Source organism: Marmota monax, unplaced genomic scaffold, assembly GCF_021218885.2.
Source record: "Marmota monax isolate L192 unplaced genomic scaffold, Marmota_monax_Labrador192_F-V1.1 WCK01_AAM20220418_F8-fsc00003, whole genome shotgun sequence".
NCBI lineage: Eukaryota > Metazoa > Chordata > Mammalia > Rodentia > Sciuridae > Marmota > Marmota monax.
In genome coordinates this window covers 12,309,030-12,334,671 of record NW_026694084.1, presented here as the reverse complement: position 1 = coordinate 12,334,671, position 25,642 = coordinate 12,309,030, and the positions used below count along the sequence as shown (strand labels likewise).

Here is a 25,642-nt window from a genome sequence, read left to right as displayed (position 1 = left end):
TTCCTCCATTGTCCTCCATGTCCTTTAACTGTTTTTAACCTCTGGGGAAAGTACTTTAAATTTTTACTCGACAGTTTACGAAATGTTTTTGTTTATTTTCTCTGCCCTTCTAATGGACTTTTACCTTGGTAGTCTTATTTTTAAGTCCGAGAAAACTTTGTTGTTCCTTGATGGCTCTTTTTTTCCCCATGGCTGCATCTTCTTTTTTGTTTGTATTTCTTAATGCAAGCATTGTTTTCTTGACCTCCCTGAGGATACTAGTGGAAAAAAATTCTCTGTTTTCTGGATTATCTCTGTTTCTTTCTGAGTCATGTTTTCAGTTTAACAAATGTTTTGGTTCCTCCCTTTTTGTGCTGTTTGTGTCAGGTGACCCTTGGCTGTCCATGTGTGGAACTGGACAGGCCAGGTGAGTAGTGTGGGGAGTGGACATGGGTTTCTCCCGGCACAGATAGGACTGTTTCTGGAATGAGCTGTGGGAGCTTGGTGGGAGCTTCACTGGGTGGCACTGACACCATCAGAAGCCTTGTCTCACACACTGTGGTGAGGGCCAGGGCTGACTGGTCCTCTCTTTGTCCGCCTCACTTCCCTGTCCTTCTCACCCCAGGAAGTGCCCTCATGACTTCCTGAGTCCCACCGGTGCCTTCTACATTTCCCTTATTAATTATGCCATCTCATCTGCTTTCCATCTTCCTGAAGTCAGTCAAAAGCTCTGGTCAGCATGGTCTCACTCCACTCACTCTTGATGCAGCTCTGGATTCCCTCCCTCTGTACCTCTTCCCCATGTGAGCTGGGAAGGAAGGAAGTTCAGACTCTCAACTTTAATGCAAGACCTGAGCTTTCCTTGTGCTCATACCTTGTTATTTTTTTCTAGAATTCAGCAGCTGTGGTGAGTGAAAAGCAGGTTACAAGAAAAGGCATAAAACTTTCAAGTTCCAGCCATTCAAACCTGAGTCGCCTTTGACCATGGCTAGAAAAGTCTGTTTCATGCTTTTCTTTCTCAGTCTGAGTTGGGCATCTGGAACTCAACCCACTGGTACTTCCCTCCCACCTCTCTTACATGAAGTCACTTGTGCAAAAGTGAAGCTAGAACATCAAAAGCATGCCCTTCTCTCCCAGGAGAGATCAAGTGTAAAGTAGTGTTGCATTTAGAAGTTCTGGTCTCTGCAGCCCAGACTGCATTTCTCTCCAGTCTAGTCTTTGTCCAAGGACTAAGTGTGCCATTGTTGAGTCATCGCCTAGTGACACTTTTTATTTTGATCCGAGTAGCTCTGGTTATATGTACTCCTTTTCAGCCATAGTATTGCATGTAGGATTATTAATGATCTTATAGAAAATCCATTCTTCACATTTCCCCCAACCTCCCAATAGAACTTGTGTACACAGGGATTCACATTTTTGCTGGTGCTGTTTAGAGTGGTGGTGATTTCTCTCAGCAACTTAACTTGATGTTCTACTTGTATATACCTCTTATAGTTTGTTTTCCATTTACTATTGAGATTTTCAATGTATTTCCCACACATGCCCTGTTCAACTTGTCTTATTGAAGTCCAACTTTATTTTATATCCAAGATCCTATCTTCAGGGTAGAATATTTTTTTTCTTTATCTGATTTACAAAAAACAAATCACTGAGGCTGAGGTTGTAGCTCAGTGATAGAGCACCTTCCTAGCATGTGTGAGGCCCTGGGTTCAATGATTATGTTAGTTCTAAAGGAGTTCACAGTGAACTAAGCTACCTTGTAATTAGTTTGTTGTTTATTTATTTGATTGTTGGTTATTTGATTTGGTTGGGTTAAATATGATTTTGGTAAGCTTTACTTACCAAGTCTATTGTTATAAAATATAAAGTTCTCTTACATAGAGGTTTTAGATTTCCTGTTTTCCGTCTTATTTCAACTTTGACCTCCATAAAATCTTCTTATGTTTAAAAGATGGGGAGAAAGTTCCACACAATGGCCATACTCTCCTCAAGTGGTCATACTGACCATTGCTCCTTAGTGCTGAATGAGAACAAATTGAATCCTGTTTGCACACATACAACGTGCTGATATTCTATAACCAGGGCCACAGGAAGGATGATGTGTAGCAGGGTTGAGGTAGATTTGAATCTCATCCTTTGTTTTTCCTTTCTTCCTCTTAAACATCAAAACACCCAACTCTTTTTTATTTAGAACATTATTTACTTTATATTCAATTGTAAAGCAGTAGAAACTGACCATTTTAAAGTTTTTTGGAATTGTGTAAACAATAAGGAAAATAACATTTGTGGAGTGTACCAGTTTGCTACAGCTGCTGTAACAAAGAAACATAGATTAGATGGCTTAAAGAACAGAAACTTATTTTCTCATAAATCTGGAGTTTAGAAGTCTGAGATGAAGGTGTCAGTAGGGTCTATTTCTTCTGAGGGTTGTGGAAGAAGGATGTTTCCAGGCCACTGTCTTTGGCTTGTAAATGGCCATATCCTTCCTGTGTCTTCATGTTATCTTTTTTTGATATCAGATATTTAAATTTCCTCTTCCTATAAGGACCCCAGTCTTATTGGATTAAGGCCCACCCTAATTACCTCCATTACCTCTTATTTTCATACATTCTGAGAGCTTCAACATCTGAAAGTTGGCAGGGGACACAATTCAGCTTATAACATGAAGCAGCTCCAGGGGTTCAGGCACATGGTAGGTACTTTCATATGCATTAATTTATTTGACCTGCACAAAACTACCATACTAGAAGGGACATTGTGATCCCATTTCATAGGTACAAAGCTAAAAAGTAGAAAATTAGGATTTGAACTTAATTCTGTCTGATCTGCTCTACCATGCTGCTTCTCTTCTCAATTATTTCCTTTCTTTGGAAAAGTAATATTTTTTAATTCAAAGCAGAGCCCAGGAAGGTTTCACCCTGTCATTTTAGCTAGGAAAATTTATTTTTGCAGGTGTGTTTGGCTTCCTAGTTGGTAGCCAATGTTCCTGTTCCTGGTACCTATGCTACTTCCCTGCATCCCTCTACACATCCTATGACTCAGTGAAGTGCTTCTCACATATCCACACAAGGCGTTCACATCTACTCTATCACCTTCATCTCATAATCATGTTGTCTGGTACAGGGGAGTCTGGACAGGTTTGATGTGCTTCGTTATTTGGAAATCTTTAGAATCTCTCAGAGGGTGAAATAACTTTTAGTGGAAGATTGCTTCCTAAGTGCAGAGTCTTTTCCTCTTTGGTTTTGAGCCCAAGGATGGAGGAAGTAGGCGAACACGTCTATAGACAGGGTGCAACCTACTGTGAGACTTGTGCAGGCAGTGGGAGGAGATTAATGATGAAGATGTCTCCATCTCCCAGGAGTTGTTGGAACCATCTGGTTGCAAATGTAATCAGAAGAGTACCAGAGTAAGGACCGACAGAGAGTTTTTCATTGCCAACCTGCTATGTAGTAAGTGAAAGCAGTAAGTGAAATTGGAAAATTGCTCAGCCACATCCACAAATAGCTTGTAGTTGACTTAAACATTTAAAAATGCATGCTCTTTACCAATGACACTTTTCTTAATAACGTGGTACCTATGATCTGATATCAGAAGAGGAGGATTTTGATTCTGACTGTATTACTAACTACCAGTGTGCTCTCAGGTAAATTAATTACTCTCACTGAGCATCAATTTCTTTATCTGTCACCCGCAAGAGGGTTGCTGCAAGGGTCAAATTAGATGGTGTGCGAGAGCTTTGCAGGCTATGGAGCACTATGTAGATGTTAGCTCTTTTTATTATTCTTTTATTTTTGGCCCAAATCTATTAGAACCCACAATTATGCTGAATTGTCTGGTTTGATTCTCTAATTTATGGATTTTACAGGCCCCCTGTTTTACTTCCCATTTTCACTTCTTACATGCTTGTTAGTTCTTTGAAAATGTTTTAGAATCATTGTGAAATAGGGTGAAGAGCAGTTAGGAATTTTTACTTTTTAATGTTTTCATATATATATTTATAAACACTTAATGGGGAGAAAACGGGGGGGGGAGAACCCACCAGTTCATGAAGAGTTTGTATATACCCAAAAAGTGGCCTGTCACATTTTAAAGGAACTAAGCCCTTCCAAGGAAATTACCTGTCATTTGGTTTCAAAACAGTCCTGGCAGACTCCCGGTAGATGCTGACACTTTTAATTTTTCCTGAGAGCTATTAAAATGGTAGAAGTTTTGGAACTGTATTCCCATATCACCTTGATGTGTCAAGTGATTGAATAGAACGTGTGATAAGGATCTTTCCTCGATGATGAAGCACCACAGAAAATCCTGAGTTGGCAACTCCAAAGTGATTGCCAATCAAGTTTCAGAGTTCTCATTACCCAAGCATCTGTAAGAAGTTGTATCAGAATAAGAAGTTGTCTTTGAACTTGCAAATAAAAGGTTGTATCTGTCTTTCTCTCTCTAGTAGTAGTAGTACATTACTTCTTAATTCACTAGAAATGATCACTGCTTATTATACATACCAGAAAGAGATGCTAATGGCATTTCCCCTTTCTGGAAGAGGGCAGTCAGACCCAGAGCAGGTGGGATTCATCCAAGTGGGTGCATTTGGAAGCAAACCATCTCTGCTGTGGCTGTTCCTGGAGGATCACTTTCATTGACCACAACTTGATACTGGGTTACTTCAGTGAATTTCTTGGGTTTCAGCAAGTCTGGCTTCTATGGCTGTACAATTTCCTAGGCTGGCTAGAGTAAGATGGCTAGTTTGGGGGAGAAAGGATCTGTGAGATAATAGGGTGCTACATCCCCACTTAATGTGACTCAGGCAGCTGGTAGCTATCCACTGTCAGTACTCTCTAGGGAAATCAGTTAATTTCAGTTATACATCAGGATTGTAACTAAAATTTGGCATCTGATTAACCAGAGTGAACTAATTTGGTATGCCAGTGTCTCCTTACTGCACACTCCGTTTTTTGATTGCTTGCATATGATGAGGTTGATGTCAGTGAATCTATTATTCTGACAAATGCTAATCAGAGGTAGGATTCTGATTTTAAATTCAAATTCATTGTGCACTATTAAGTTTTCTAACATTGTGTGCTTTTGATGGACTCATTTGCATGATTTTTAAAATATGCATTTCAGGCTGTAATTTTATTATCTGAGGGTTCTTTTACTTAATATGAGTTTTTTGAGGAGCTTTTTTTAGGGTATGAAAAGGTTAACAATCTATTTGCAGCAGCAATATGCTCTGATTGAATTCCAGATGACCTATATTAATCATTATCTGTCCTCTGTCAAGTAGAGCATAAGTTAGGACCACTGGAATACTAATGACTGGGTTCAAATTCTACCTCCTCTGCTCCATCTATGTGCACTATATGTAAAGTGACTATGGAGAGGTACATAACCCCATAACTTTATCCTCATGTTTCATTGGAGATAATAATAGCATTTTTCTGATAGAATTTTGGAGATGGTTCCATTAGAAATGGCACATGTATAAGCCATATTTTGCTAGGTGTACTGCAGTAACAATGCATCTAAATTAGGAATGGCTGACAACTAGAGATTTGCTTCTCATTCATATTCATGTTCATTGTGGGTTGGCTTTGCCTCTGCTCCATTGTCTCTTTGTTCTGGGACACAAGAAACAGCCCCTATTGGTGTCATGTCAGAGAAAAAAATGGGGATGGAAGAATACCAAGACATTTTTGGTTTGTACTTGGAAGCAGCACATTTTACTTCCATTCATATCTATTTGGCCAAAGTAAAGTCAGTTGGTCAAAACTGGTATCAGGTGAGTGGGTAGAATAATCTGCTGTACCATGTAAGTGGCTAGAACATAGTAAATGCCCAGTAAACATTAGCTGTTACTTTTAAATCGGTTCACAAAAGTAAATTATAGTATGGGATTCTGCTAACCTAGTGAAACTTTCCTCTGCTAGGACAGAGAAGACTAATATTTGTGTTTTTTGTCATATGGTTCTTTTAAAAACAAATTAAAGTGCAGAATGTTTCCTTTGAACTTTCCAGGGAAGGTGGTCTATGGAGAACCTATAGCAGCAGGTCTGGGCACTGATGGCACTCACTACTGGAATAAGGAATGGCACCATGCAGCCCACTACGTCATGGGTCCACCTCTGAGACCAGACCCTTCAACTCCTGGCTTTCTCATGAATCTGTTGGCTAAGTAATCATTGTGTAGATGACTATGAGGGTTTTGCCAAAATAACTTGTTTTACAAGTCTCGGGTTTGGGTGAAGGAGAGTTAGTCTTAATTCTGGAGCTTCCATGAAACTTCCAGTATTCTGTTGTTCCTGACCTGAGAGATCCAGGGCACTTCCTTACCTGGAGAACAAAAATACTGGCTTAGTTATATTATGATATGTTGTCAAAATCTCTCCTGGACATAGAGTAAGCTGATTATTTTTACTGAATTTTTACTTCTGTTTTTTTAATCTTTCTCTTGTTACCCAGAGCCCAGTCTCTTTAATATGCATCCCCCCCACCCTGCCCAGTGCTGGGGGATTGAACCCAGAGCATTCCACATGCTAGACAAGAGCTCTGCCATTGAGCTACACCCAAGCCCTATGCCTTGAATATCCTGAATTTTTTCTATGCTGAGGTAATGCAGGAACCAGATGGTTGTGTAGGTAATTCTGTCACTTTCTGGAAAGGGCTGATCATTGTTCTTGAGCATGACACATACATGGACATCCTGACATCCCCCATTCACAGATGCTCAGATTCAAGTTACCAAACAGATTTAGGAACTGACTGTATGAGAGTTCACTTGTCCCTTTCTTTCAGTGTCTTTCTTCTTTTACGTTTCTGTGTTCCCAAGATAATTCACAAGTCAAAGCAGGATTTCAGTCCCTGGTGACATCATCATCCTTGGTCAGTCTCACGGACAGTATCACAATGTGGTCATTTGCCCAGGGGTCGCCCTGGAGGACCTGCCCTTCATTCCCATTACCTGATACATGGTGACCCTGATGTTTCTATTATCAAATACAACTGTTAAGTTTTACCTGAGACAAACTCATAAGCACAGAACCAGTAGGTGACACAGGTGAGCCTAGAACTCAGGCTCTCTAACCGTTGCTTGCATCTAGGCTTCTTGTGTGTTCTCTGAAAGCACCTCTTATATAAAGACAGGAGAGGGGTGAAACACACACCTGAAAATGCTATCCATTCTCCATTGCATTTTTCTGACTTTTGGTGAAGAGGGTCAGGAAGTTAGGAAATGTATGGTCCTTTCATCCTCACATGTTCTGTCTACTCACCTCATGTTTGTTTGCTTGTTTACAGTGATGACCTGACCACAACAGGGACTGACAACTGCACTTTCAACACGTGCCAGAAAGCTCTTGGGAAGGATGATTTTACTAAAATTCCCAATGGGGTGAATGGTGTTGAGGACCGGATGTCAGTCATATGGGAAAAAGGCGTGGTAGGTTTCATAGGGTCCAGTCTTGTTTTGCTTTCTTCTTCAGATAGGATCCTGACTGATTGAGAGCCAGAATGGCATAAACCTGCTTAGAGAAGCTTCCTGATTTTTTTTTTCATTACAGTGAGAATCCAATACCATTGTCACCAATTCCATCCCATCCCACCCTGCAGCAGTATCAGCAAACAAATAATTGTCTTCTCTGCATGTTTCAGTTTAGAGGCTGCATTGGGAATGGACTTACATTGGGTACAAAGAAGGCCATTCTTGCTGGACATGGTGGCACATGCCTGTAATCCCAGCAGTTTGGGAGGCTGAGGCAGGAATATCATGAGTTCAAAGCCAGCCTGAGCAACTAAGCAAAGCCCTAGAGACCCTGTCTCTAAATAAAAAATAAAACAGGCAGGGGATGTGGATGAGTGGTTAAGTGCCCAGGGTTCAATCCCTGGTATCAGACAAACAAACAACAACAACAACAAAAATCTAAAACAAACAAATGAGAATCCCATTCTTTAAATGTTACAGTTCTGCTTCGTTTCTCATGTTCTTGGATCCCAATTCCTCATGTGTCACTACTATGAATACTTGAAATGATGGAAAATACATGAAGACTACATATTATGTTCATGTTTGTACCTCCTTTTCATAAAATCTTTGTAGATGTCCCTTTTTAAAGAACCCTTGGATATCGTATTTTTAAAACTGCTGTATGAAATCATATAAATAATAACTCAAAGTTTTTGAAGGGGAAGAAAAGTCCAATTTCTTTTTGATTTGTGTCATTATAGTAAATATCTTCATTAAAGCAGATTTTTATAATTTATTACAGTTCCAAGGTACATAAATATTTTATATAACACATGATACTATGATATTTTCTGAAACAAGATGGTTTACTTCTAGGATTATGTCTTTTAGGTCATGGGGTTTTTTTTATCATTTTTTGAGATAGGAATAGTAAACTTTAATATCAATATACCTAGGAATAAACTCTTTTTCTATATTAAACACTTTTTCTATATTAAAGTATTTTGCAATAGACTTAGACTGTTCATGATTATTGTTTCATGTGAGTTTTAATTGCATGAAATTGAACCTCTTAAGTCAAGTTTGCATCTTTCTAAAAGTGTCACCTGATTTAAAAACGTCATAACCTGTCTTATTTAACTCCATAGTACCTTGCCTATGTCTACATGCTTATCTTGTCAATCTTGGGTCTATGATAAATTAGCCAGATCATAAATGTAATAGGTGGTGGTGGAAACCTTTAAATGGCAATTGAAAGTACCATTGCCAACATTTAGCTGTCATCTGTAGCAACCTGGTATGGTTCTGGGCAGGATGGGAAGAATTATGGGGGTTGTTTTTTGACCTGATAGATTTTTGAAACATCATCCTATGTTACCCCATTGTCTTCTTCATTAGCTTTATGCTTGTTTAACACCGGCATCCACAGATGTGGCCAGCTCCTCAGTGTAAGAAATTCAATGCAGTTCTGGTTGGTTTAAGTGGTGTAAGTCTTGTATTTTTATTGATAGGAGGTTTTTTTTTTTTTTTTGAGTATTTGATCATCAGAACAAATGCATTTTCTTTTTGGAATTGTTTTATAGCATAGTGGTAAAATGGACGAAAACCGATTTGTGGCAGTTACTAGCACAAATGCAGCCAAAATATTTAATCTTTACCCAAGAAAAGGAAGAATAGCTGTAGGATCAGATGCTGACATAGTGATTTGGGACCCAAAAGCCACAAGGTAAGTCAGACTTCTCGTATTCCTTGGCTTCATGATGAAGAAAAAGCACTAACTTGCAAAGAAATTTTGCTTTGGCCTTAATCAGCCATTTCTTATTAGGTGATATATTTAGCCATGCTCAGGAATTTTGAGACTGTGCACAGATAAAGGTTTTGATATACAAATATTTCTTTGTTTTTCTTGGCATAGAGGTTGCAAAACTTGTGTTGCATTCTCTGAAAATGGATATGTATAGAAAACCAATATGAATTTACTACTTCAGTGCCTGGCAAATGCCTGACTTCACAGGGAGGAAAGGTACAGCACAATGAAGAAAATACAAGGCTTAATTTGAAAAGGGCTGAATTGAAAACTCAAAATAATTACAGCCTTTTTAAAGCTTTCAGATAGAAAAATTCCAGCACAAAGGATGTCACTTTTTGTTAGCCAAATTTTCCAGTTGAGTTCATCTTGAGCCTATCATTCCCAGTAGACTCGAGCTTTTTGTTTCCAATTTCCATAATTCTATGTTAATATTGCAGGTCTGGCAAATTCCACCAACTCAGGAAAGCACTCGGTGGAGGAGGAAGCTCTGTGAATTTCTCCTTACAGGAGGAGAGCACAGACAATACCTGCATACTGATGTGTGTTTTCTGTAGACTTTGCCACTGTAATGGAGGGAAACCCACGACTTCAACATTTTGTGTGTGTGTATATATTCATGTGCAAACAGCAATACCATGAGCCGGTCTGCCTCACTGTACAGCCATTTATTAAAAGTGTATCACTTTTTTTTTTTTAAATGTAGTAGGCAAAATGTGTAGCTTGTTGGAGGTGGTATCATCATAAAGACCCACTTCCAATGAAATGCTCCTGGGCCGCCCTTTGGGGAAAACTAATTTAACTGTGACTCTGAGCCTAAATCCAGCCCCAGGTAGTCTCTGGACCCTCGTGGTCCCTATCCAGGGATCAGTTCACATGGTTGGAAGACTATGATCATGCCAAGTAGCCATTTGCCAAACACTTTGCCCTAACACCTCTCTGCGGTTAATGATCCATGCAAAGCAGTAAATGGTGGTACAAGCATCTTACTTACCTGAATATCCTTAGAAACCAACTAAGCACAACTCTAAGTCTTTGTTATTATGTTAACAAGGAATTGCTGACCATTAAGGACTTAATACCCAGTAAAACCAATAAGGGCAGCTTCTCTACTAGGCTAGGGAAATTTTGCTTGGGAAGGCAATGGGAAGAAAAAATTGCTTGGTTTTAGAATGATCTGCACATGAATTGCACATGCTACATTTAGAGAACCTGAGGTATTTTAAATACCACTCTGCAGTAGGCTGGTGTATGCCCAGCAGTCTCCTACCCAGGGTCACCTTTGCTGCAATTCAGAAAATTTTAGGCAGCTCCAAGGGCTGAGACAAGGTAGATTTTTGGAAATATCTTGTGACTTAGGGAGACCATCAGGTTTAATCAGAAAACCTATAAATTTTCAAAAGGGACAAAACTATCATGTGGAAGAAATATTTATGAAAAATTATGATTTTGAAGCATAACATCTGGGAGAGCAGAACAATGATAATAATCAGTAATATTTTGCACTTGCATGACTCATGGTGGGTTAAACTTCAGTATCTAAAATGTGATTTATCAGGTAAGACAAATAAGATTGCTTCATGGTAATGAGAAAACTATAACTGCAAAACAGTATAAGTTTGATATGAGAACCCTGACCATGTGACTTTGACTTTGGACGCTTGTATGTTTTCTGTGAGATTCCGTACCATGTTATCTCCTGATTTAAAGCACAGCACTTTATATTAAACTTGCTTGTTCATGTTCTGTTTTTAATTCGAGTCAGGCGGGCCAGTAAATATAAAACCTTTTATGGATTTGATTCTTTTCTGTGTTTTTCCTTATCAAAGGTGAGAGAAAGATGAAAATACTCTATTGAGTGATGTGACTCTCCAGTCTCATTCCCATTATTACCCAGAGTGCCTCGGGAGGCCATTCCGTGTGGTTCTTTTCAACCCTACACCTGGGTATCCAGCAGTGCCCAGCCTTAAGAGTCCTCCCTGCCTGGTTTAATTTCTGAGGACGACCCCAGCTCGAGTGTAAAGCATTGTCTTCCTTAGGCAACTGGACAAAGAGAAATGACCGGAACATAAGGTTGTGAATAATTCACTTGCTTTATTTACCACATATTGCTGCTTGGAGGATATTTATAGGCTGTGATTATGTATCCTTGAGTCATGTTTTTAGACTACACAAATTTAGATCACTTTCTCACAAGTTCCAGCTCCTGATTTCTATAACATTGTTTTGTCCTTCCTTTCCTATTCAGTTGTTTCAGAATAGTACATAATGATCCAGATAGGTAGTTACTTTTTAAGATCTATATATTACCTGCTTAATTTCCCTCATTTCTGGTCTAAGAATAACTAACTTAAGGTCAAACTAAAAGGTTTCTATGCTTGTAAGTTTCTTTCTGTCTCTTTCATCAGTTTTGAAATATTTCTTATATAACAGGGCAGTTATTATGATTTACTTTATATACTGATAGCATAAATTTCAAATTTTAAAATTTCATATATATGGCATTTTGGGTAAAGATAAATATAGATATATAGAGATATATGGGTATGTAGATACAGATTTGGCCTTTAATTATACATATATATTACATCTGACCTTTAATTATTAGCACTAAATCTTCTTTAGTAGTACAAGTACACTTTAGTAGTCTTAGGTATCCTTTCTTGCTTTTTGTCTTGGACTGCTTATCATGTGCACCTCAGTGCTATTCATAATGAAGACCAGCTCAAGTCCAAGAGCCTGATATGCAGGTGCTGGCCTGAGCTCCACCCAAGGTCATTTAAAGTCTCTGTAAGGCTTTTGGTGTAGCTGAGTGGCAGAGGACTTGCCTAGATTGCAGGCGGTCCCCAGGACCACAAAATAAGTAAATAAATAAATAAAACTAAATAAAGTTTCTGTACATCTACTTCTGCATATGCAAAGAGGGATTGCTAATAATAGTTATGCCTACCTCACAAGGTTTTTGTTAGAATCCCATGAAGTAATACTTGTAGACATGCTTTATAAACTAAGAGAGTGTTACACAAAGACAAGACGTGTGTTGTTATAGCTATTTTATATTTTTCTAGTTTGGCCAGTGTCATGCTTTTTGGAATATTTTCAGTTTTACATGTTCGCAGATCATTTGCCTGTGCTGACCAGGCAGACAGATGAACCACAGGGTTCTGTTTCTCTGATACTCAAATCTTTTTTTAAAAAAAAAAAAACTGGCAATCTTTTCATTTTTTCTTATTTTATAGTCTTTTTGAAAAAAAATGGAGGAATCTTATCAGGGTATATTGAATTGATCTATCCCCCTTTGGATTTCTTTCACTTATTTGATTTCATAAATTTCTTAAGAGTCTTCTCTAAACCACCATCCAACTATTTGGCATTGTCATTACTCTTTTTTTTTTTTTAATGTGAACACTACAGAATGTGGGGAAAGGAGAGGCAGGGCAGTTGAGGAGGAGTCTTCATGGAATAATGAATCTGGAAGAAAGTGTGTTAATGGGGGTTCACATCACAAGGGAGCTACTATTGCAGAAACTCTGCTGAGCCCTTCTCTGGGTGGATCACAGTCCCAGCTTCCTCTATTCTTGGCTTGTTATGAGAAAGTTGCTTGTCTGGCCTGGCTGTTCCCAACCAAAATTTATGCTGTTGACCTCAACAGGGACCTTTCTGATGTGCCACATATTTTTAGCCTTCTTTAATTGTCCAGGCATCATCCAGAGCTTTCCGTGTCCCCACACACTACCTCCTGATCCTCAGTACCTTCCTCTTTCCACCTCATGTCCTGAGTCCTATGAATCCCACACACCCACTTATAATACTGTACTTCAGTTTTTATTCACTTCTCCCTCATTAATAATCTTGAGATCTAGTTCTGGTTCTTAAAATAAATGTTTTATTTCAGAATCATTGCAAAAGTTACTGAAAACTTGCAATGGAATTACAGAGAAGTTTGATGCACCCCACAGCTATTTTCCACTATTATTATCTTACATTAGTATGGAACATTTGTCACAACTAATGAACCAATGTTGGCATGTTACTTTAATTAGAATCCATACCTCATTCGGGTTTGCCTAGTTTTTACTTACCATTCCTTTTCTGCTCCAGGATCTCATCAGGATCCCACATTGCATTAGTCATCCTGTGCTCTTAGGCTCCTCTGATCTATGACAATTTCTCCAATTTTCTTTTTGATGACCTTGTTAATTTTGAGGAATATTGGTCCAGTATTCTGTAGAATATCATGTGTTGTTGTTAAAGTTTGGATGGGGGTGTCCCCCATAAGCTCACATGAGAGACAATACAAGAAGGATTGGAGGAGACATTGGAGGAGGGTTATAGCCTTAACCTAATCAGAGAATCAATCCCTGATGGAATTAATTGAGTGATAACTGGAGGCAGTTGGGGTGTGGCTGGAGAAAGGGGTTGATTAGGAGCATGGTTGTGTGGTACCTGGAAAATGGAGACCTCTCTCTCTGCTCTCTGATCATCATGTGAGCTGCTTCCCTCTGCCACACTCTTTTGCCATGATGTCCTGACTCACCTCCAGCCTCGAGGAATTGAGCCTGCTGCCTATGGATTGAGACCTCTGAATCTGTGAGTCCCCAAATGAACTTTTCCTCCCCTAAAATTGTTCTGGTCAGATCTTTTAGTCATAGTGGTAAAATAGCTGACAAAACAGTTGTGATTTTATGTTTTTCTCGTTTCTAGCACAGGTATGGGGGAAGGAAAATGGCAGACGTTACATCACAGGAAGGGTTCGTGACGTGGATGGGACTTGGTATTGTTGATGTTGACCTGGCTGAGGTAGCATGTACCACAGTATGGCCCCACCCCTCAAATTTCTATGCTATACTTTTGGGCAGGAAGTCACCATGTGCAGACCATACTTAAAGAGTGGGGAATTGTGCCCTAGTTTGATATTTTAATTGATTCTGTAGAACCTGGGCCTGACCCAGTTCAGCACAGAGCAGAAGCACAGGAAATGCTGTTGAACAGGAAGTGAGAAGGATACTGCGTTCAAGATTAATGCGATAAAGCAATGGCATCAGGAAAATTGGAAATATTGTATTCAGCAACAGCTGTGGGGAGGAGGAGAAGAGTCAGAATAACATTTCCCCATTTCATGCTTTAAACTTCATACACGTGACCAATTCATTGTTGGAAGAGTGAATGAATTCAGAAGAATATAAATAAAAAGGATTTTCTGAGGACAAGAGGAAGAAAAGTTTTGCTAGTCTTGCTTTTTTTAAGTGTCCCTTTGTTTCTGAGGTTGGGAGCGATTTGTTAAGCAGAGCTCTTCGGGAGAAGAAATGAAGCTATATGAGAACTGCTTTTGTGTGCTCCTTCTTTTAGGGAATTTACTCTATATTGGAGCACTCCTGGGAACCAGGCCCTGAGAGTCAAGATTGTACAGACCCTAGTTCTGACTTTAGGAAACTGACAGTCTGGAGAGAAGAGATGAGACAAAAAGTCAAATATTCTCAGTCTAAGCAAGTATGTGTTAAGAATATCAGAAACAAGATGCTGTGAAAGTTCAAAGAAGAAGGATCTTTCATATGTTAGGACAGTCATATGCATAAAATTACACGAGAGAGAATAGTGAGTGAAGTATCTGCCCCCTGAGAGTCAGGACTAAAGCATGGTGAGGTAAACTGAGGCACCAATGGGGCGTTCTGGGAGGAAGCGGTTATAGCTGAGAATTAAGAGAGAACTGATTCAGCCAGCAGAAGAGGAAGAGAAGGTGAGGAGGTGATGGGCTGTTTCCAGTTTTAATTTTTTTATTATAAACAGAAGCATTTTTAAATAGATCTCACCTTGCACAAAAGCATTATTTGATCTATCAATAGATGAATATATATATCTATGGAAGTTTTCCTTTCTACAAGAATTTATTCCTTTTATTTCACCTACCCGATTGTTCTATTAACTGAAGGCTGGTAATCTGCAGGCTTTCTGTGTGACCACACCATTAGATGGTGGCCAAATTTTTTCTGCAAGATTTCCTTGCATGGTTTTAACAAAAACAATTGCTCAGTTGACTAGTTATCTCAAATGAGAGCAATACACATTGCACCCAGATCCTCAAGGGGGCGCCCGTGGCCCACACTGAGCTCAGTGGATCCAACCAGACCATTTGAGCTGCTGGTTATGCAAGAACAAGCCAGCCTCTGGAGAACAGATGCACTTGCTAATGATTTTTGGCTTCATGGTACATAGATGTTTTCATTTGTTTTTTATTCTCATTTCGTTATTGACGACATGTAGAAGTAAGTGTGCTTGCCACACAATCTGTAACCTTAAAAATGGACTGCATCAAAGTTACGGAGGGGAGATCAGTGGAAAGAAAAGCAAGGCAGCCATGCTTTTTTTTTTTCTTTTTTCCTGTAAACGTGTAAAAAGCTGGATAATTCCAGGCGTTTGACATGTGGTGATGGATGGTGAGAGAGAATTGGGAGTGGACGCCTCCAAGAAAGGTTTGGATATACTGATGAAAGATTACTTAAGATGTTACTGGCTGGTAAAAGTTCCTGCAAAAAAAAATGACCTGCAATAGCTCTTCTGTGTCATTGCACAATAAAAAACACTGCATTCAATGCAAAGGGAGCATACACCTATTTTTTTTGAGCTAAGAGTCTGCCATATTCAGCTTGACGGCTCACTGAGCCACTGTCTATTGCTTGTGACAGAAGTATGTGTCCTAACACTCCACTACTTCGGTCAAAGCTTTAAATTTAAGGACATATTCTCTAGCTAAATATTCAGTCCATTTCTGTAGAATATTTTGGTACTTGGAGTCAGGGGGAAGAAATCAGGAGTATTATTTTTATGAGGTATCAAGAATTTGTGGTGTCCTGTGGTTAAAACAGAAATCAGCCAGATTGACCAACTGGTTAAAAATCTTATTAGAGAGGATGGCATGTAAGTTAACTTGCAAGCCACAGCAGCAGCAGTAACTCATGTTCTGGCAATTTAAGGCTACCCCGTGAGCTTCAGTTCTTTGGTATTCATTAAATAGCACTTAGTTACTATAGCAACTGTCCCTTTTCAGTATTTATGAACTACAGGATATCTCACAGCATCTCAAGTACACAAACATGCAGCCAGCACACTGTGCGCACTGGAACATTTAATGAAGACTTCTAGCTGCACTGGATTCTGCCAAGCCGGCATATTTTAGATCACAGTGATTTTAATTTATTACTTTTTTAACTCAATTACAGCAGACTTTGACCTTGAATACGCCATTCTTGTAGGCATTGTGCTGTCTTTCCTGCTTAATTTCCTTCACTTTCTCAATGAAGATAGAGATAAATGAATTTAAGTTTATATCCAGTGAAGAGTAATGACTTGCAGCTTATGAATATGCCCCTCTGGATTCTGGAAGGGGCCTTATGGATGAAATCAAACAGGGAAGAATGACTTTCATCCTTGAGTAGTGGGTATTGTAGCATGTGAGGAAAAGAAGAAATGAAGAGTAAGGTGCTCATTGGCAAAATGATGCTATGGCTTACAAATTTGGCTTTATTATCAGTGGCTGTTTCATAGACGCTACCAGCCAATTCCCCCTTGAAATTGCACATTGCATATCTTCTCATTTCTATGCCATAATCCTCCTCCTCCAAAGAAGAAACATATGCACACATGCACACCTTCATAGCAGATAGAAACCTGCAGTTCTGCCTTAAAAGCTGGTCAACCTGAAGACTGCTTTTTATGCCTGATTCTAAGAGTATTTATAACTAACTCCTCCCCCCAGGCCCCAAACCTGAGCCATCCCAGTATGCACTGTGTGGGAGGAGGTGGGGGTTGCAGGCCTTGTCCAGGTGCATGAGTGGAAATGAGGATGATGTGCTCTGTGATTTTCACAGTGCTGCCTGTGTGAGTTCATGGAGGGACAGGGTGTAGGGCGGCTGCTTTAGTCGATCCAGGTTGTGCTTTGTGCAGCTGCAGGGTGGTCCTTCATGTAGTCATTGCCACAGATTTATATGGTAATTATGACAATTTTCTGGGAGATGATAGTGAAGTATCTTGAGGAATAAGTGTCTTTTGCTAATCTACCCAGAATCCAGCCTGCAGTACCACAGAGAAAGTACCAAAGAGAAAGGCTTTGGGGCTGAATTCTTCCTCTGCTGCTTACAAACTGGGTGGGTGACCTTGGGAATGTTGCTTGATTTTTTCAGAATTTTAATTTCTTGATTTGTTAAGCAGGCAGGATGATGGTGTGTATGTTATAGCATTGTTCTGTTTAAAATAGTGTACATAAAATGTTTGGTACAAAATTAGTGTTCAGTAATACTGGGAAAGTACTAGGTAACCAGTTAGAAGTAGGGGGTCCATTTGTGTAATTTGTGGAAGCTGCTACTAGCTATCATTGTTATTCAGAAGTCATTGTGTACTGACTTAATTCGGACAGCACCAAAATATACTAAAATTATATTTCATATGAAAACTCCATCTCCCTTATTTCTTGTATCGACCTCCTATTTTCACCAAGATGACTGAAGTTGAGAAGCTTGGTTGGATTCTTTTGGCTGACATAGTCTGATGAAATCAGAATTCTTCAATGTCCCCAAAGCTGACACCTTTTAGAAATTATTTATAGTGAAACCAGTCAAACAAATCACATAATATTCATTTTGTGGCCTTCGGTAGACATCTGTTTAAACAAAGAAAAAAGCTTGAACTCTGCATGAAAGAAAACTTGCTTTGCTGATTACAGATGGTGAAATTTTAACCACTATTTATTCCAAGTTGTTTATTTAAACATGTTCTGATGCAACTGAACCTTTCAAGGAACTAGGAATCATTTCTGGAGACCTTACTAGTAATAGCTGCATGTTTTTTTCAAATTATAAAAGAAAAGCAGCTTAGAAATGAATCACAGTAACCACTTCTATGGTTGACCATTTGCCTTTGCCAGAGTAAGCATGGTTTATTTTCAGTATTAAAACTGGGCAGAAAGAAAGCACCAAGGAGAAGTTGTATATAAGGCACCAGCTTTCCTATCTCAGCACCTGCTTTATTTTCCTTCCTACCTGATGTATAGTCTATGTTTCTCTGTTTTTGACATTTGCCTGCCTTCCAGGACACTTATGGGGAGATACAGGGGCTTAATACTTACTTGAGTGAGTAAGTCAGACACCAATAGTCTTGGGACAGTGAACAAATGTGTGATTGAAATTTTTGTTCGAGACTTTGTTTACTTACTCTTGGAACTGATTTAAGATCTACATTTCACATTTTCCTACTTTGAATTGAAACAGAGACAGAGAGAGGGAGGGAGGGGGGATAATAAATAAACTCTCAATATTTCTCTGTACTTTCCGAGGAAAGTGCTTGATAAAGATGCCCTTCAGAGTCAGTGACCAGTCAGCATCCCCAGGCCTGACCACCAGCATGGCCTATTCAGGCTTGAATGCTTTTGTGGACCGAACAACTCTGGTTTTGGTCTCAGGTTCACCCCTAATTTGGCTAATTACCTTAAAAACATAGACTCTTGGTTATGGGGAAAACAGAAGACAGGGTGAAAATGGATCCAAGAAAATTTAAGACCAGTACCTGGAAAAAAATTCCAGGATCTTATGGGGAAGAAGTGGAGGCACCTCGGGGAGTGGACCCCTCTCCCATCCTCTGAGGTGACACAGCTAAATATTCACTTTTAAACTTGAGCCTGTACCTATTTTGTTGTTCTAATTGCACATTGAGTCCTTGAAATACAGAACATTGGCACTTACCCAAGACATATGCACATAGGCATCTCACTGTTTCCTGTTAATCAGGGCCTCTGATTACAACCACACATATTTTACACAAACATACACATGGGCCCTTGAGCCCCTGACTCTCATCACATATAAGCAGAGACTTGTGAATCCAAGGTCAGTGCTTCCCCGCCATACTCCTGGGCAGCAGATTGTATGTCTGTCCTTTGTCACAAGTGTGCTCTGTCTGGCAAGTGGCATGGATCCCAGCAAATCTGCCAGTGCTCCGTCCCAAGTCCGTCCTGCTGGCAGTGGAGAGTCTTTGGACACCAGAAGGCAGTTGACTTTTTAGCTGAAAAGATTTCATGTGCCTGCAAAACACCTACTCAGAGCCCTCCCACCAGAGTGGCCATGCACACCAGGAAGAGCCGGGGAAGGAGAGTCAGGGTACATTAGGTTTATTTTGCAGCTGCGACTGGAATCACATTAAACCTATTGTCTAATTTCCTTTGTCTAACTTGATTTCTCTTTGGCTGGGAGGCAAATGGATCAATATTGTTTTTTATGCCATGATTACATTGCCTGAAGGAAATTTTCCATCAGTTCACTGTGCTTGCCTTAGTCCTGTAATTGGGGCTGCGAGCTGTCCAGGCATTGAGGGGCCTCCCCAGACGTGTGTGCAAAGCCCGCCATCTGTGCAGAGCTCACTGAGTGCACCTTCTGGAAGGGTCAGACGGGCTGCCCCTCTCAGGACAAGGCTTGGCATTGGTGCCAGGGATTTTTGCACATGGTTCTCAGGCTGTCTTCTAATATAGATAGGTTTGGATATATATTTTTTTCTTTCCTGTGAAGTCCTCCCCCCCCCACTGCCTTTTCTCTATCTTTTTCTATGTTTGCAGTGCTCTCTGCCTCTCCAAAATTTCTTACCAGTAGTTTTTTTACATTTCTGTCTTATTTTCTCCCCGTCAGCCCCATCCCACCATCCCATCCCATGATTCTGCCCTTTTCTTCTCACCAGGAAATGTTCCTATTTTGCTCTCAGTTTTATCCTCCTGCCAGGCATTTAAGGAAAGCTAAGATTCTAGAGGCAGAATAATGAGAAGGCAATTTAGCCATGTGAAAAAAAAAATTGGAGCATTTATTGGTGCAGAAGAGTTGCTGGATTTCTTCCATGGTGGTGGTGGTGGGGAGACAGTATTAATCAGTTACCTATAAACATATTTATTGCATGCTTAGTATATATAAGAAATTGCTGCATATGTGGGGGACATAAATATATGTCCTGCCATCAAAGAGGCTGTGTTTTGTTTGCACACATAAGATATAAACATGGGAAAGGATAAATAACTTTAGGGACAGAAGAACAAAACACTTCACTACAAAAGGAAGGTGGAGGATCTTGTGCTGGAATCCTTGATAAGTGGTGGTCCAAATAAGTATCGAGTTGAGGTTGTTTGTGGCCTTAGGTTTGGGGAAAGGCATCAAACTAGCAGAATCCTTGAAGGTGGCTCTGGATAGGTGGACAAGGGGTGGAAAAGCCATCCAGATGGAGAAGTCAGGGTTAAAGAAGGAGAAGTCGGAAAGATATTCAAGGGGGAATTCAGATACCAGAGAGTGAAGGGTTTAGGAAGGCAAGGAGTTGGAAGATAAGATTAGTCTTGACCAGATTGCCAAGGGCTTTGAATGCTAGAATGCTAGATTAAGTTTAGAAGTACGCGCAAAGCCCGCAGCTTGAGCAATTGAATGCCTCTGAGAGACGCCTTGAGTGTGTCTAAACCTGCCCTTTCCAGTCTTTATATGGCACAAGCAGAAAATGATATTTTTAGAATACGTGAGGATGAAGAAAAAGGGATTTGGAGGTTGGGAAGACATAGGGCAACCAACTTGTCCTGTTTTGTCAAGGACTTTCCCAGTTTTATGACTGAAAAATTCCATGCCCCTGAAACTCCCTCAGTCTGACTTAACTGTGACTGTCACCCTAGGAGGATGCTTTCCATCAAAAGTGACTTGTCTAGGAGCTCTACCCACATCTGATCACCCTGGGGTCTCTGAGTGCTTCAGTCTGTGCCTGAGCTCATCCGTTGGGGATTCTAATTAAGTAGAATTTTAGGGCAATGAATGTGGGGGATGAATAGGAATCAGGGAGCCAAGTCAGAGGTTGCCGTTGGAGTCTGGCTTGAGAGGATAAGACCTCAGACAAGATGAAGGCATGGAAAGTGGGGGGAAATAATTGATCTAATAGATTTTTTTCCCCAGGAGGGAAAATGCTCCCCAACAACATGGTAAAAGACTGAAAATGGAGTGAAGGAAAGGAGATAAGAGGGTCATCAAAACAATTATGGCTCTGGTCATTTGTGACCCAAGCATTTATTGAGTGGCAACTGAGTGCAATATATTGTTTTCAAAGATGAATGAAAAGTTCTTACTTTGAAGGAACTTGCCATCTAATTGAACAAGTAAGTAACCCAGTTAACTACTATAAGGCAAAAGATGAAGGTGTGCAGTCCCATGGTTAAGGGCATAGCAGAGTAGAACCAGGTAACTGGAGTCAAATCCCAATTGTGCCCACTAGCTCCCTGACTGTGGGCAGGATACTCCCCTCTCTAGAATAAAACGCAGATTTTCCTCTTCAGTAAAATGTAGATATGATAATAATGGTACCAACCCTTGGGGGATGTTGGTATACAGTAAAACTGGAAGAAACATTACAATCATTATCATATACAAAGTAGCAAGGAGGTATCAAATTGAATGACTTTTATAATGTGGGATCCTAGAGAAAATACAGCTTAGAAAAATCAACACTAGTCTCAGGATGCTAGTTTGTCTTGTCAATCATAGTTTCATCCCTGTTTATACACATCCTCTAGTACACATTTAGTTTGTAATTGACATGCCAGCAAGGTACAGTTTTAACTGCAATTTCAGTAGAATGCCTCTTGGAAGTAACACTGTGCAGGGCCAGTAAACATTTTTTGGATGATCCAAATGTGTTGTACAATCTTTTGATGTGCAGCTGCTCTTCCTGACAGCATGGAACAGTGGCCCCAGGGGAAGAGTATCTATATAAATTTCTCCATGCTAGGTCCCCCCCTCATCTAGGTTTCATAATAATGGGTAACTTCTGCAGCTTTTAATTTTTTTTCCATTTAAAACCAAATTCTGAGTATTTGCATTGTATGGCTTACTAAAAGCAGAATTATTGTACTGAAGGGAACAATTTTTTGACACAGCACAATCTTTTACTTTCTGTTGACTTTTCCTTTTCTATAGGTAAAAATTGTTACCTTTCAGCTGCAAATTACATATATTTAAGCATTAAGGAAGTTGAATACTTTTTCATTTATTAGTCATTGGTTTTTTTCTGATAAAGAAATATCTATTCACATTTATTGTTCACTTTTCTTTTGGGTAACATAATATTATTTGTCTTTTTATTTAAATGGTGTGTCACATTTCTTGCGAACTCCCCAAGGTTCTACTGAGAAATAAATGCTAAAGTTACATGAAAGTGTTTTGAACAAACTATAAAGCATCCTATGCATGTTACTAATATTAAAATGTTGACTTTGTTAGAATCATGTTTAAAGCCATGACTGGTGGTGCACATCAGTAATCTCAGTGGCTTGAGAGGCTGAGGCAGGAAGACTGCAAGTTCAAAACCAGCTTCAGCAACTTAGCAAGGCCCTAGGTAACTTAGGGAAATTCTGTTTCAAAATAAAAAGGATTGGGGATATGGCCCAGTGGTTAATCACCTCTGGATTAAAAACCGTGTAAAATAAATAAATAGACTTTATAACAAAGAGATCTTTGCAAATTCAGAAATAACCTAACTAGAGTGTCACCTTTATGGGAGCAGGGATTTTCATTGTTTGCTCACGGTTCATTTGTAGCATTTAGAACGGTGCTTGGCATGGAGTAGGTGATGAATAAGCACCTACTAAATGAACGAGTCAATGATACAGCCATAGATGGAAAGGAACCTTCTACATTCTTCTACCAAGATGATGTCTCCATTTTCTGTCTTTTTTCCCCCTCAAGGCAGAAGTGAATAGGGTTATACAGAATTGGTAGATTAGAGCTGTGAAATAGTGATCTTAAAATTCTGGACTTAGGAAACCTATCTCTTAGAACCTCTTTCTTTATGTATGGTGACTTTATAAGGCTAATTAGTAATTCTACCTCATTTATTACCTCAGAAAATCCAGAGACAAGAAAAAACTTTAATGATGCAAGAATGGCTTTCAGTTATATGATAAAAGACCCCAGTTGTTTTGTTTTTAATATATCAGTGTTTCTAATGCCAGAATATATGGCAAATCTACTAGTCTTCCCCTGCCTTGTTTATTGCATTTCTGGTACCTATGAGAAATAAATTTTGTGCAAGGCCTAAAAGAAAACATGACAATATGCCTTAAATTTGATTCATTCTTTGCTTGCCTGTTTGGGGGGAAGGTTTTGCATAGAAATGGGTGCTGATGAGTGTATTCTCCGGTGTAGACATAAATTCAGCTATGCACAGGTGCCTGGAACCCTCTTCTAAAGTTTTGCTGATCTGTTTTTATCCTTAATTATCCTATCATGCATTATGTTTCCCTTTTAAGATACTCTAGTATTTCTGGAAGAAGATGGAGCAGAATTTCATATAAATATGCATTGAACTCCAGACTTGCACTCTGCATGGATCACTTGCATTGGGAAGCAATATACAGTGCTAAGCACTTGGTATTGAAGTCACATAGACTCTTATTTATGACTAGAGGTGAGTTACTCAGCTTCCCTGAGCCTCGGTCTCTTTATTTATAAAATAAGTATCAAAAATACTGCTTCTGAAGAGTTATAATTAGGATTTAAATAAAATAATATATGAAGAGCATCTAACACAGGAATTAATGCATAAATATGCAGTGAGGGGAAGATGAAGCTGGATATTTTTATTTATCATCATCATATTTATCAAAGGTGACCTTGACCATAGCTTCCAGCCACTGAGATGCTGTTAGTAAATATAAGAAAAGCAAATGAAGATGTCAAGGGCAAATGCTTTTGGATCCCAGAAGACAAAGAAAGAGAGATCCTGAGTCATGTGTGGTGGTGCACACCTGTAATCCCAGCTACTTGGGAGGCTGAGGTCAGGGCATCGCTTGAACCCAGGAGTTCTAGGCCAGCCTGGGCAACATAGGGTGACCTTGACTCAAAAAAAAAAATTAAAAAAGGAAGGAAGGAAGGTGAGGGAGGGACATGGATTCTGTGAGCAACTATCCCAGAGTAAACCATCCAGGATGTGTTAGTGAGGGTTTAGAGAAGTAGAAATACTTGTGTGCTTGTGTGTGTATAAACATATGCAGGCATAGACATGGTTTTAGTCAGCTTTCTCACTGCTGGGACTGAAAGATCTGACCATAACAATTTTAGAGGAGGAAGAGTTTATTTGAGGGCTCACGGCTTCAGGGGTCTCAGTATATAGACAGTTGGCTGCATTCCTCAGGGCTCAAAGTTAGGCAGAACATCATGGTGGAAGAGTGTGGCTGAGGAAGCCACTCACATGATGATCAGATGGCAGAGAGACTAAGCTCAGCTCACTAAATATATACCCTGAAGACATGCCCCCCCCCCCAGTGGCCACCTCCTCCAGCCACACCCTACCTGCCTTTAGCTCCCAGTTAATCCCATCATAGGATTGCAGTTCCTTGGTTGGATTAAAGTTTCGTGGCCCAGTCATTTCTCCTCTAAACCTTACATTGTCTTGCACATGAGCTTTAGGGGGACACCTCACATCCAAACTATAACAAACATAGACATACACATATATATATATGGCTTGGGACTCTCCACAATGGTGAGGGCTCGAGTCACCCCCAGGTGCTGCCTTTGCATCTGCTGCTGGAGCTTGAGGTTCAGAGGGCAGGTAGCCAGGAAGGAAGATGGGATGACATTAGCCATTAGCATGAGCTGGAGCCCCCAGAGACAGGTTTTTATTCCTCTGCCCTTGGTGGTGTGGTATGGGTGTCTGCCCTTGGCCATCAGGCCAAACACTCACCTGGCCCAAGAGGATGCAGAGGAGGGTGAGTTTGGCAGACCTAGACCCCTCCTTACACCAGGAGGTGTGTCAGCAGATAATATGTGCACTATAGAATGCTACTTCACTTCCACCTTCCACTCTCTGAGGTGTAGGTGCCATTTTCAATTTGGGCATGTGTTTTAAGGATGAAGGCACCGAGGTTCAGAAAGTTAAGTCATTTACCCCAGTTCACATGGCTGGAAAGGACAGAGCTGGGGTTCACAGCAGGGCTGTAGAGCTTATGGCTTCCCAAAAGGACAGGAGGGAGGGACTGCTGTAGCACAGGGGTTAAGGCTTGGTGTCTGGATCCAGTCCACCTGGGTTTGTAATCAACCCTCCACCTACTGCACTGTAACTCAGCTGAGCTACTCTGCCTTGGTTTGCTTTAATGTCCTCATCTGTGAAATGGGAATGATTATAATACCCAGATTCAAGGCTGCTCTGTGGAGTCAGGGACTTGAGATAAAGAAATTCTTTGCAACAGAGTCCTGCATTTTAAGCATCCCATAAACTCGGCTGTTATTACCTGTCTGCTCAAGTTAGTGGCTCTCTGGATGTCTGATGGTGGCAGATAGTTTGTCAGACTCTCCTGGTTGGCTCTCCCTTCCCGCCTCAGCCAGGAGTTTGCCCAGAGGCAT

The 25,642-nt window shown here is 40.0% G+C and overlaps 1 protein-coding gene across 3 annotated transcripts in view; it reads left to right on the top strand.

The window, feature by feature from the left end:
• Dpys (dihydropyrimidinase) overlaps positions 1–25,642 on the top strand; it is a 72,837-nt gene that overhangs the window by 21,924 nt on the left and 25,271 nt on the right. For all 3 annotated transcript variants that reach the window (XM_046464635.2, XM_046464634.2, XM_046464633.2), the window contains exons 5-7: positions 5,995–6,151; positions 7,273–7,414; positions 9,022–9,164. In XM_046464635.2, the coding sequence (XP_046320591.1) occupies positions 5,995–6,151; positions 7,273–7,414; positions 9,022–9,164 (442 nt within the window). The remainder of the gene's footprint in view (positions 1–5,994; positions 6,152–7,272; positions 7,415–9,021; positions 9,165–25,642) is intronic.